The 13255-nt window shown below is 40.5% G+C and overlaps 1 protein-coding gene across 1 annotated transcript in view; it reads right to left on the bottom strand.

Annotated features, from left to right (window-relative positions):
* ctnna2 (catenin (cadherin-associated protein), alpha 2) overlaps positions 1-13255 on the bottom strand; it is a 265719-nt gene that overhangs the window by 69179 nt on the left and 183285 nt on the right. Inside the window, exon 8 of the mRNA XM_029497289.1 lies at positions 10840-10920. Coding sequence (XP_029353149.1) covers positions 10840-10920 — 81 coding nt within the window. The remainder of the gene's footprint in view (positions 1-10839; positions 10921-13255) is intronic.

Below are 13255 nucleotides of genomic sequence, written 5' to 3'. Positions count from 1 at the left end.
CACAGAGAGATGGACAACAATGGAGAATTGCAGCTTACTGAGGGAAAATAATTCATCACTATCGCTTTTGAAGAGAATGCATTTGGCCAGTTTGGTGGACACGTCAGGTCTGCAAATGCTGTACACGGTGTGACACCTCCGCTCTCTGTATGCACTCCTTTATCCAGAATGCTATATTCCTGGATCACTGATTTGAGGATGTGCACACCAAGTATATTGTGAGTATTGCATCTTTCATCTCCACTGAGAACAGGACTTGCATCAGTCCATTTGTGTAACCTTGCTCTACTGTCATCTGGTGTGAAGAGTGAAGATAGAAATCTTGCCTTTGACAAACCTATCCTCACATGATGGTCGTGCAATTACAGCCCAGGAAACAGGTGTGATGTGAGTCTTTGTAATTATGATACAGGGACAAAGACAATATTATTGTGTATATATTGTACAGTGTTACTATGTAGGATCTGTTTGAAGCCTTTTTTTTTTAATCAAGGTCTGATTACCTTGTTGTTATTATTATTTTGACTCCGACTTAAACACACAGCCAACCTCATGAGATTTGGACAGCACGTCAGAAATGCGTGTAATTTCCATCTTTCATTGGGTGGAGAAATGTACGTCAAAACATGGCTCCACGGCGCCACCTTTTGATGAGCCCCTCACTCTGGATTGACCTACCTGACCCAAAATTGGTAGATGTATTTATCATGACGAGCTGCACAAAAAAGTCTCTAGGACCCATACCCTCATTCAAACAGGCAGTCGGCCATCTTTGGATGATTCTAGTGATTTCCACGCCTCGTACTTTAACAAACTCCTCCTGCAGTTTTCAGTACAGTACAGAATTTCACCACATATGAGCGCCACATCCTGGACACAGGAGGCCAGTCTCATTACGCAAACATCATCTGATTTGTTTATTTACAGGGTGTGTTCTCCACATTGCGCACTTCCACAGGATGTAAACCTGATGGGTGCTTTCTGGCGCCACGCAGTGGCCGCTCACAATACGTTGCACACATGCCACTCACAACAAAACGTTTCAAGTATAAGGTGTTTGGGTTGGGGGCCTCTGAGTTGCGCAGGTGTGTGAAGAACTTCTCTTCTTCTCTTATTTTTTGTCATGTGTCAAAGGGAGGGTCGCTCAGTTGCACCACATGAGCTCAGACTAAAGTTTCATTCATCACTGACTTCCATAAGTAGCAGGCAAAAGCAGAAAAAATAAACTTGCGTTTTGTGCTATTTCAGGTCTGATATTTCCATCATCTGTGTATCAAAGGTTAAACTCATCCTTCCTCTGTTCACTGTATGCTGAGCTCTGTTAAAATGGCTCCCACTGATTCGTTTGAAGAAAATCTTATAGAAAGTAGCTTATGATTTTGTTTATTATTTCCTTGTAAAACAAGGTTTAAGGCAATTTTAGAAATCTGCTGTGTAGAAAGCTTCTTGTTGTTATTGTTGAGTCACAGGCTGTAGTTGACGGTACATCCAGGTGCACATGTATAGGGTATGTGCAGGAGGTCTCGGTCCCAAGATGCTCACAAATTCCCAACAGTGAAACTGATGAGCATTTGTGAGTCTGACGGTGGGCTTGAGTGGAGAAATGATACAGACGAGTGATTTCTCAAGTCGCAGTCTCTCCTGCACCATCAGCATTCTAATGCCCACACACCACTCCCACAGAAATCCATCTTCAATCTTTTAGATCTGGCCTCCCTCCTTGCTCCACCCCCACCATTTCTCCTCCAACACTCCCTCTGTATTTCACTAACACTTATAGGAAATAGACCTGGGATTCCGATAGATAGCAAACGGCTTTGCTCATTATAAGTTAGTAGGGCAGCTATTTGTCTCCCAATCGTGCAGCTCCCCGACGGCTTGAGCTCTGAATGCAATGAGTTTTTGTTTACATATTAATATGCGAGACTTCTGGAGAAATGTTACGGGTGTTATTATTGTTTCCTCAGCTTCACTTGAGCCCATACGTTTCATTTTCCCAGAATTCCATTAGCATGCTGGCTGGAAGTAGAGGCAGGCGAGATATGTTAAAAAGGAAACACAGCGACGAGCCAAGACTGTTGTCATGAGAGATACACAGACAGACAGGCACAAAGAAAGATTAAAAAGTTTGCTCTCTGATTTAAAGTCTGGGGATACAGTTGGACTATTTTCTTTGTTTGAGCGTTAATCTCGAACAAGGAAAAACTTAATGGGAAAAAAGTTTCAGAAAACTGTATCTTTGTGTCAACAGTTTGGGAAAGGCCATGTCTGGTGTTAACAAAATGATAATCTTTTGGTGTTTTGGTGACAATCTTCACACAACCTTGACTAATATATTTTAACAGGTCTAGGCTGCTTTATTCTATTTGCGAAAATCATTTTTGTCTAAAATCAATCCCTTGTATCATGGCAGAGTCACCTTTAAAAAGAGAGCAGGGTCATTCCTGAATTCAAAAACATTTTTATTCCAAGTATAGATACATTTTTTGCACAAAAAGATAAGTTGAACAAGCTCATAAAAGAGAAATTGGAAATTACGTCATGGAAATGTTTGGCTTTTCTCTAGAATTCTTTTAGAATTTCAGACATATTTGAGGTAAAGCTTTTTTTTTATCCCTCAATCACAGCTGTCGCTCTGTTCATCTCTTTGCTCTTCCTACTTAAAGAGGAAAAATAGATACAATTAACAAGAAGTAAATCCCACCTGATGCTCAAGTGGCTAACAAGAAAGTCTCTGAAATAATGAAGACTGTGCATATGCTTAACAAAACTTGACAGATGAATATCTGTGATGCTCACCGATAAGAGGGAGGGCAGCATGATCTTAAAAGGTGAGCGTCTCATAAATTTGGCACAATGGGCTTTTTAAGGGGGGAAAATGTTTGCATTTTGTGGGATTTTACAAAAAAGTAAAATGGATAAAGAAAAAAACTGATGCATAGGGGACGAACTTGCAAACATTTGATTAGCGAATGGTTCAAAAATGAGACAGATGAATGCTCAAAGGATTGTCAAAATATACGATACAATTATAATGTGTACAAACATTCATTCATGCAAACTCTGCTGATTCAACTTGTCTGCAACTCGGAGAAGTAAAAGATAGAAAACAAATCTGAATATGAAAGGGAAGACTGCAGTGGATGTCTGTATGTCTACAGTTGCACATAGGCTTCTGTTGTGTTTTATTTGCGATGCAGAACACATAGCAGTGGGCACCTTGGGGTCAGCACAAGAAAGTTTCTTATTAAAATGTCAAGAGCAATCACGGTATAAACACCCAGAGTCACGACTGCGGGGAAACAGCCTGCACAAATCAAAAATTAAGTAACAGCTCTCATATAGGATATCTAAGAGGAAGCATGGGGGGATTATTAGCGAAAAGAGAGCAGAGAAATGGAAGGGGGAAAAGGGACTGACTGATCATCAGCAGTCTAAAGACGAACATATATGATATCTCATCCCAAAGCCTTCAATTAATTAAAGCAAAGTCAAGCACTGGCCAAAGTAATAGTCTAAAAAACAAGGAGTTTTCACATGTAAGTTCTTGTGTTCCCAAGGGAGGACTGTTCTTGACATTTATTTATTTTATTTTATTGTCTAATTGAAAAATGAATGCACCCTTAAGGGAGTGATCATTTAAAAGTAAGCAAATGTATCGCTCCGATCCTCTGACTCCAAATGATATCCACTGTAACATATATATATAAAAAATCCTCTACAAATGACACTCAACAGCAGCTCTCATGTGTAGCAACATGTGAGAAAAAACAAACCAAGAATGAAAAGGACAAATCAAATGTGTGTTTGCAGTGGTGGCAGCTGTGAAACTATTACGGGACAAAGGCCAGGGATTATTAGGACGGTTTAACAACATTAAAGGTAGCAGAGCATTCACTTGGTGGTAATACTGTGAGATGAACGGACACTCTTCTCCTGCTTCATGCTGAAAAAAGGTTGACGATAACCCTACATATATTTATATATATATATATATATAAATAATATATACGAGGGATGTCTCAAGTGTCAGATTTACTAAAACTGCAAAGCTTGAAGCATGAAGCTGAGGACAAGCATATATGATGCGTTGTCAGAACTTACTTGGAACTACATTGTGTTTGAAAACAGGATTTTGTGAACAAACTCAGTTGGTGGTGCTGTGGTTCTGATTCTGTAAACTTGGCCCGTTACTGTACTCAAGCCATTTTACAGTGTGATGTCTTTTTTGTGAATGGAAGCTGTTGTCTGCAGATATAAGATGTGAAAACAACACAGAAATACTGAACATTGAACATTAACTAGTGGAACATTTTAGCACCACCAGCCCAGGATTCCCTCCTTGAACTTTTGGTTTTTGTTTGGGACCACTACTGGTAGAATTATTACGGCTCCATAGCTGGAAAAAGCTCCTCTATGTTCGCCAGCTAGTTGCTAACCTCTACTTCAGCTGTTTGGTGATGAGCAGTTAAAGCACTGCAGGTTTACCAGATGTCTTTCACTGAAAACAGCTGCCGGCCCGGCACTGGTAGGTAAAATGCACATTGCACTCACTTAAAAACCTGCTGGCTGCATCTGAAACTCACCGTGATGAGATCGCTAAGAACACACCATAACAGCACAGTTACGAGTTGTAAAATCAAAAGTCTGCGAGCTAAGAGGAACCTCCAGAAAATGTTCTTAGGTTTACGTTCATGAGCAGCTGTTTCATATAGAAGTGGCCGTATTTAAATTAACAATAATAACGATTTTAAAGTTCGACTTCATGTAGTATTTTGCTTCCACTCACACTTTGGATTATGTTATTATCTTCAATGATGCTAATACATCTTTAAGTATTGGTTTGGCTAACAATACAGGCTGCCTCCAAAACCTTCTGTGTATTTGCCATTCTCTGAGATAAGTGGGAATTAGCAATAATTTAGCTAATGAAACTTTAATGAGTAGCCTCCAAACGTTTTGCATAGAAAGATCGAAAAGATTCGTGGATAATCTTGAATTGTCGGTCTAAACAAAGAGATGCAGCTGACGGGATTGATGGCAGCTGTTCCTCCTTAACACGATAACCTTCAAAAATCGAAAACAGCTGTAGTAATCAACAAACTAATGGCAGAAATGGAAATGATTTCAACATCCCAAAGCAGGTCGAGAGGGATACGAAGACAAGGAGATATATGTGAGGCAGTTGTGCTGTACGGAGCCTTGGAATCAGCCATCAGTCAAAAGAAAGCCCAGAGAGATGACTTGACAGACGCATCCATTTAAGACAGACTGACAGGGGATGGAACACATGGCTCATTTCCAACCAATTTGTCTGGTTGCTTACTAAGTGAATACTAATTCAGTGGATGTAAAAGATTTTCAAAACCTCAGGTTCAGCCAAACGAGTTGAACAGCCATTTGTTTTGTGTTTGTTATTATTTATTTTATTTCTTTCTGTCCACTTAAAGACTCTTTTTATCTGACATAAAAAAGTCTCCTCAGTGCCGTCAGCTGTACAAAACTCTCAAAAAGGCCAAAAGGTAAAAACTGCGTGAATGCATGTTTTACTCATACTCTTTGTTACGGAGAAACTAGAACAACTTTAGGGAACATCACCTCTTTGGATCGAAGACCTCTATTATGAACTGCATTTTATCTGTACAAAAAGTTCATAGAAGACTAGAAACGCTGATTATCGAAGAGAGTCACGTTATCGCAGGTGTATTTACAGCAAATAAACGTCAGCCTCTTTCAGCTGAAATTAGGCCCAGTTTCGTAACATATTGAGCAAGCGGGCCTGAATTCCAAAGCATTACTTTACCTGTTAATTCCTTTCTGCACAGGACTATTGCGGGCCTGATGGTCAGGCTCACTTCCTCAGCTAACTCTTGGTGTATGACTGATTTGAGGAGCGGACAATAAGATGTGGTCGAAAGAGTGAGCATATATATGGCAGCGATTTGTAAATAATCTTGTGCTGAAAGGTGAAAGTATAGAAATTTATACTCCATTTCTCGAATTGTCATGATAATGAGTCAAGCAAACTCAAAAAACTGACTGCTATTTTAAACCAATTCCAACAGTGTGAATTGCAAGCTTGACTTGATGGGCTTATTACTGTGCTAGACAAATCTAGGGATTACTAATTAACTTTGCTTGGCATTTTATTCATCTAATCTGTCAAGACGTCTCATCTGGGGTGTCAAGTTTCTTATCAGAAAATGAGCTCAAAGCTCAGTTGATTTCATGTCCAACTGTAATTAAATTTATATTTGTTACTGCCAATTATTTGCACCAAATATTTTTTTGTGGACCGAATAAATTTCACTTTCACTGAACATCCTGTGGCCTCCTGTGCAACGTGGACTGTTCAGATCAAACAAAAACATCTTCACCCTTCAGTTACATGCCATACTGGAATTGAGTTGAATGCTCTGTTCTTATTCTAACCCTGCCAGAGAAATTTCATCTGAAGTAGGTCATTTTATCCTCCACTTTTAGTTACACATCATCAGTGAGCTGCAATTGTAAGTTTAAGGTTTTCAGTGCTTTCCAAAAGGTTGCCCCTCTTAACCATATAAACTACAAATACAAGATGCATACATTAGGGAGAAAATGTCCAACTTTAAACTCAGGATTGACTTCTACTGAAGGCAAAATCTCTGTATAAAACTCTCTGGACAAAATGCCTTGTGCCTTAGGTCAAGTAACTTTAGCTGCACAACGAGACTTCCATTGATTGCATTATTTCTTTGGTTTTATACGCACGGCCTATAGCTGCGAAGCCAGGAGAGATAATTGTTTGGCCCTCTGTTTTGATGGGAAGCTTAAAATGGCTGTGCAGTTTTGCTTTCTACATTCAACAGTTCCAGAATGACACATTTTAAATCCCTTTTCCCTGTGGTGGATAACTTTATCCGGGCTTTTACGTCTTCTTGTTTAATTAACTGTAATTATATTTATTTGTTCTTGAGCCAGAAATACCTCTTTCCTGTCTGCTGCCCATTCAAAGATTGAAGGAATGGGATCATACTTCATCTATTGTGGCCCCTCTTTAAGGCCTATCTGGTCAACTTAGAATAGATTTTATTTTACTTCTTCATTGATTTTTGTTTACTTGTCTACCAGACTCTGCGTGTTGCATAACCATAACAAACACATTTGTATGTCCTAAATGTTGGTGTTTTCTTCAGCACAACATGGCACATTAAGTTGTATTTTATTATTATTTTCATTACGGAGAAATTATCATGCTGCCTATAGCATGTACCTGAGGGTCATGCAAGGAGGCCTGCTGCTGCCAGTGCCAGATGTACAGCAGGAAAGCAGAGACTCACCTGCTGTGAGAAGTCTGCTAAGGCATAAGGGGCCTTATGGAGATGAAGATTTAGGTAAAGACAAGATCTCCTAATCTGCTGTTTGCTGTCTCAATTTAATGCTGTCAGGGGATCACACAGTGCGTTTCTCTTTTGGCCTGTCTGGTAGATACATATGGAAATTCCAATTTGTTCCTCAGTTTGCCCTTAAAATTGCACAAAAAAGTAAAAAAAAAAAAAAAAATTAAATATCAAAACAATTTCATGAAGAAGCGAAAATCATAACGGAGGGTGCATCTCTGAGTGCACACAGCAGTGATAAGTGAAGGTCTCTTGTCAAGAAGTGGAGATGAATCAATGTCTACTGTCAATAAAAATCAGCCCTATAATCATTGTGGGTGGAGGCCGCCATAACTTCTGGTTGTGAGTAGATAATTTTAGTGTCATTGAGTTTGGTTCAACATCGAAATGCTCCTCCTTGTGGTCTCCTGTTTGGGTGAAAAATATACTTTTCTACCTGCATGATTATGTTTCTCTAGCAAGTCTCCATCAGACTGAGTTGTGAGAATTTACATTTTATCAAACAACAAAATGGGAGTGGGAACAACGCGCTTGATGTCGACAGAGTTTGCCCTGGATAGCAGCTTAAGATTGTCTTGTATGTACACAGAACTGCATAAAAGAAAAAAAAAACAAACAAAAACAAAAAAAAAAAAAAAGAACATGCCGTGTGTCCCTGGCGGTGTTGTCAGAAGGCTTGTTCAGTTTTACCTGCTCCCATTTCACAAACGCTGTCTGTCATATGTGTTTGTTTGCACACATATTTGATCCCGCCTATTCCTGGTAGACAGAGACTTAAATCCTCAAACCCACAACGGCGCTCCTCCCCTCAGGAAGGTCGCGTGTGTCCCACTGACGCACTACACTCAAAAAAAAAAAAAACAACAACAAAAAACCTGTTTGCATCATTACAGTATCACAGGTCTGTATAATGCCTGTATGTGTGCTGCAGGTTTGCCCTCCCATCCAAACTCAAAGCTCAAACAGACCGCCCATTCTGTCAAGCCAACCCCTGAGTCAATACAACATCCTGTCAGAGTGAGTACCGCCTGCCAGGCAGCCCCACCACGTGCCTGAAGGGAGGGAGACTTATAGCCCTCCCATCTGGAACGATCCCTCGGTCTTTAGAGGTCAGAAAGGACACAAGCACTGCTACTCTGTGGAGCAATTTGCTATTGTCAATTTTTCCAAAGTGCAAAAAAAAAAAAAAAAAAAAAAAAATCTGCATTGACAGGATTATTTGGGAGAGAAAGTGTATTCAGGGACCTCCAGAGATGTCTTGATGGTTTATGAATGACTTTGCATTTTCTGGGGCAGGATACCTATTTAAGCCTACTCCAGATTTTACTACAAGATGTACAGCGCAAATCATTGAGACTTTAGGTTTCTAGTTGACCAGAATTGACATAGTACCTTAGAAGCATGCTTGAACAATTGTGCTATATCAACAGACACTCTGTGTGTGCTCTTCTTAAGTGCGGCGTCAACATTTTTTTCACACTCTGCACACAGTGGAAAGCACTACCTTCTGGTCTGCAGTGAAGATGAAAAATAAATACATTTTGCTCTTAAGTTCTGGCGCTGTGTTCACAGGATGAATCGTCTGCTCACTCTTCACTGTCAGGGTAGATTTCTTTGAATTAGAATGGTAATTTCACTGTAGCCCCCTGATACAAGTATACTGAATTTCCGTGATCAAGTGCAGAACTGAGATCGATATGACTGAATGTCTGAAATATATTTGATTGTTCGCTAAAAACTTTGGCAGAGTATGAAATGCAATCTTGAACTTCTGCTGTGATGAAGGCACGGTATAAAAAGGAGAGAGGACACGCATGGTTGTTCTGCCAGTGCTTCAGACTGTGGAGGTTACCATGTTTGTGTTTCAGGTGTGAGCTCCAGTTAAATGTCCTGTAGCTCCATTTGTTGAACCTTTTACTGGCAACCCCAAAGCACATAATTGAAGCCCTGTGATCCTTAATGTATATATGAATGAATATCAAGCACTGGTGGCAGTGAAGCTCATTTTAAGTACATGCTCCGGGCCTGTTGCTTGAAAATACTGTTGACTATTAAGTATTGTGGGACATTTTCATTTGTATAATACGTATCTTTGTGTGAAGCTGCTAACACTTCAGTTGCGCTTTGAGAATTTTTGGTATGAGGTCATCAAAAGGCTAAGTCTGGCAATATTCAATTTATTATGACTTACATAGATTTCTCACAGTTTACAATTGCCAAGAAATGACTAAAACCAACAAAAAACAGATCCAACTAAGCACGACTACATTTGTCGTCAAAGCCTGATTCATCGGAGCTCATTTCTTGTGCCACAGGCCTCCATTGTCGAGTAAAAACTATTAAAAACGCGTTCCACTATGTGATCTGTTTTCTAAATAGGACAAACACGGGTGCTGGTGTTTTCATTTGATCAATTCCACATACACCCTCCTCCACCTGCCATTTTTACTCTTCACAGCTTTAATCCTGCTGCTTAAAAAGGACCCATCAAATACATTAACGTCAAAACTACCCAGCAAATTTGGCAAGATTTATACATTGCATGTTTCTATATTAGGGATGAGCGAGTACACCACTATCTGTATCTGTTCAACCATCTATATTATCTGTATCCGTAGTCGTACTTGGAAGGGGCGGGACTTATACGAAGTGGGCGAGGCTTATACAAAAGTTGTATTTTTAAGCCTAAAATTGATTTGGGTAGATCAGAAGTTGTTATATTTACTGTAAGCCTCAAAATATTTTTATTTACAGCATTTCTCTCACACCAAGGTAAGAAGAGCAAGCTGACCAGAAAAACACTTGACCAGAAGCAGCGAGAATGAGAAATGTGATGCGGGCTGCATGCAGCCAGCCCTGTCAGTCATACAAACACTGCTTCAGTTACCAATCAAGTTTTCACCCCCATAACCCCACAGAGTGGGGCAGGCAGGCGTAAATATCAATGTTTGTCACCTCTGGTTATTCAGTGCGATCATTTCTTCATGAAAATGAAGGCAAACAGAAGGGACAATGAGAAAGACCCGAATATGTGAGCTCATTCTACCGTTTCTTCTCCGGTACAGCTAGCATGTTAAAATACTCATCTGACGTTGAAAAAATGCTCTAAGCTAACTACTGGACGGTGCTTTCTAAACTGTGCCGCTGATGGTTTTCCCCTTCGGTGGCCGTGACTTTTGAAGTATGACACGGTGCGCTCTGTCTATATTTTCCTTTAGTCCGAGCACAGATACTGACTCAAAATACTTACACGGCACTCATACCCAGCTCATCCCTAATATAAATATATGTATATATAGGGGGCACACACAGAGAGTAGGAAATTAGATGCACCAATGTACAGTAGACTCAACGTGAAAAAGTTTCATGTGTTTCCTCTGTCCTCCTTTATGGAGGTGAGGTAAATACTCAGAATTTGACAGAATGATGGCAATGTGGAGGCATGAAATAATGCACTCACCTGTCTGCGCAGATCCCTGGTCTTTTTGGTCATTTTATCAATGGCTGAGTTCAGAGGGTCACCTTTCTCTTTCCTTCCAGTCTGTGAAAAGAAATAAAACACCATGTTACTGTCGTGACAACAAATGTTACTCAAAAGTGACAACAAATGCCCCAACGTCACATATTTCACAGTGTAAAGTGTACAAGTGGGCGTTGGTGTATATATGTTAGATAGATAGGTACTTAGATTGGAAGCAAGACAAAATCTTTGAACATCTATCTGATGAGGTTGGTGTTTAGGAGCGGGAGAAGTGGAGCCTGCACTCTCTGACTGTAGAATTCAATTAAACAAACTGCTTATTTGCAACGTTTCAGTCGTAGATCAGTAAAATAATTTTTTGCTGAAATTTTGCCAGTTCCAAAAAAAAAAAAAAAACAAAAACCCAAAACATCACTTCATCACTTAACATGTTGAGTCAGCTAAATGTTTGACCAGCGTCAGTGTAAACAGAACTCAAACAGTTTGACATGTTACCTAGCAACTAGGCTTTCTGGCATGTATCAGTATCGTAGTCGCCAATTCCCCCATGCGCCCTGCTCCCTGTCACTGCCAGCTCCTACCGATGGCTTTAGGAGGGTGTAGACTACCACGTGCTTCTACTGATACACATGGAGTCACCAGCTGCTTCTTTTCACCTGACAGCGGGGCGTTTCGCTGGGAGAGGACAGAGCACAGAGCTCTCTGCTATTCCAGATTTCCCTGCCCTCCGGTTTACAAGCATCCTGACCGGCCAGTAGGTAGCCGAGGAAAATGCAAGGGCAGGATCGCCCGCCTCCCATCACACAGGAACACTTCCAATTGTGTCCAGTGAAATGCCCGGCCAAGGAATAGACTCTGCTCTTCAGTTATGGCACCTAGGCGCTTAATTTAGCGTTTACAAGCTCTACTGTTTTTTGCTCAGAAACCACAGAGAGGACTGAGGTGAGCTATACGACTACAGTTATTGGATTTCCACTTTCACTGTCTAACTTGGTAGCTTGGTGTGGAGGTCAGAAAGATGCTGTCAGTGTCTTGGAGCAAATCATTTCTGCTCCAGGACACTTATAAATGATCCTTGAATCTGATCTCTCCAGAGAAGTGCATATATTTGTGTCCCTGTGTGTGTACCACTGTGGAAAGTAGTACAATCCAAACGGGCCCTTCTGAATGCACCATTCATGCAAATCCCCTCTGTTGCCTATTTTTACAACAGGGAGCGCGTCAACCTTTATTACTACCACAACACATCATACGTTTCATCAAAAAGGTCACAATTGCTTGGGCAAATACAAATATGTTATCACATGTTTTTCTGATCTAGCCCTTTTTTAAACATCAGCAACATATACGGTGTGGAAACTGGGACCTAGCTTAATCATGTCCTCGGTCATGTAAATGAAGAATGAGCGCCGTTTCTCTTCCCTGCTGTGCTGCTCACCCTTCTTCAGGTCCTCTCAATCAACCGCTGCATCAAGTCAAATGCCACCAGACTTCAAACTAAAGGTCTACAAATAATCATTCATGTTAATTGCCGTGTCCTTTTATTTTGACAACTGCCAAATGAATAAGTGGGTTCCATCTCTGGTTTGAAAGCGGAGTTGCACATAAAATATTGATAATTTCACCTATATACAGTATATATATGTATTTTTTTTCTTTTATTTCTTTTTTTTTAATTGTTATGGATGGTTCAGTTCATTTTGTACACAAAAAGACAAGCATCCAATTCTGCTGGGTAAAAAAAGAAAACTTCTCATAGCTGTGGGAAGAGTGGGGGCGGGGGGTGATTTGCTGCAAAAGGGCCTTGGGCTGGGCTTGAACTCAAACCCAGATTGCAGCTGTACGGACCACTCGAGGTGAATCACTGAGGCTCAGAGCCTCCTATAATATTTTTGCAGGGGGAAAACATAGTTAGCTGGACGATCAACAGATTGCAAGCCAGTGATCCTCTGTCAAAGCAACACCAGCATACACAATTATTTGTGTTGTCACCAGGCAACCGACTGATAGCTGTGCCAGGCATAGCATGAGGGCAAACCACCCAAAATGCTCATACCTGGTGACATGGCTCCACCATTCATCCATTCCCTGTCTCTCAAACTGACCACTGCTCCAGGACAATAGAATTTTAAGAAAAAAAAAAAAGTTATTTAGTCGTTATCCTGGTTAATGAGACACAAAATGCTGTTCTTATCTCCGTGTTGACGCACTGTTGTCCTGCCCTTTTAATAATTGAGTGGAACCGAATGGCTCCTATCTCTGTGTCACAGAAAACTAAAAGAGACCCCATCAAACACCCACCTCGTAGTTGATTCACCACAAGGTTAACATTGATTGTCACTTTCAATGCCTTGGCTGCTATTGGGTTGTAAAATTACCGTCTCCACATTAGTTT

The sequence above is a fragment of the Echeneis naucrates genome, chromosome 1 (assembly GCF_900963305.1).
Source record: "Echeneis naucrates chromosome 1, fEcheNa1.1, whole genome shotgun sequence".
Classification (NCBI taxonomy): domain Eukaryota; kingdom Metazoa; phylum Chordata; class Actinopteri; order Carangiformes; family Echeneidae; genus Echeneis; species Echeneis naucrates.
Note: the sequence above shows the minus strand (reverse complement) of the source record. Positions and strands in the feature narration are given on the sequence as shown.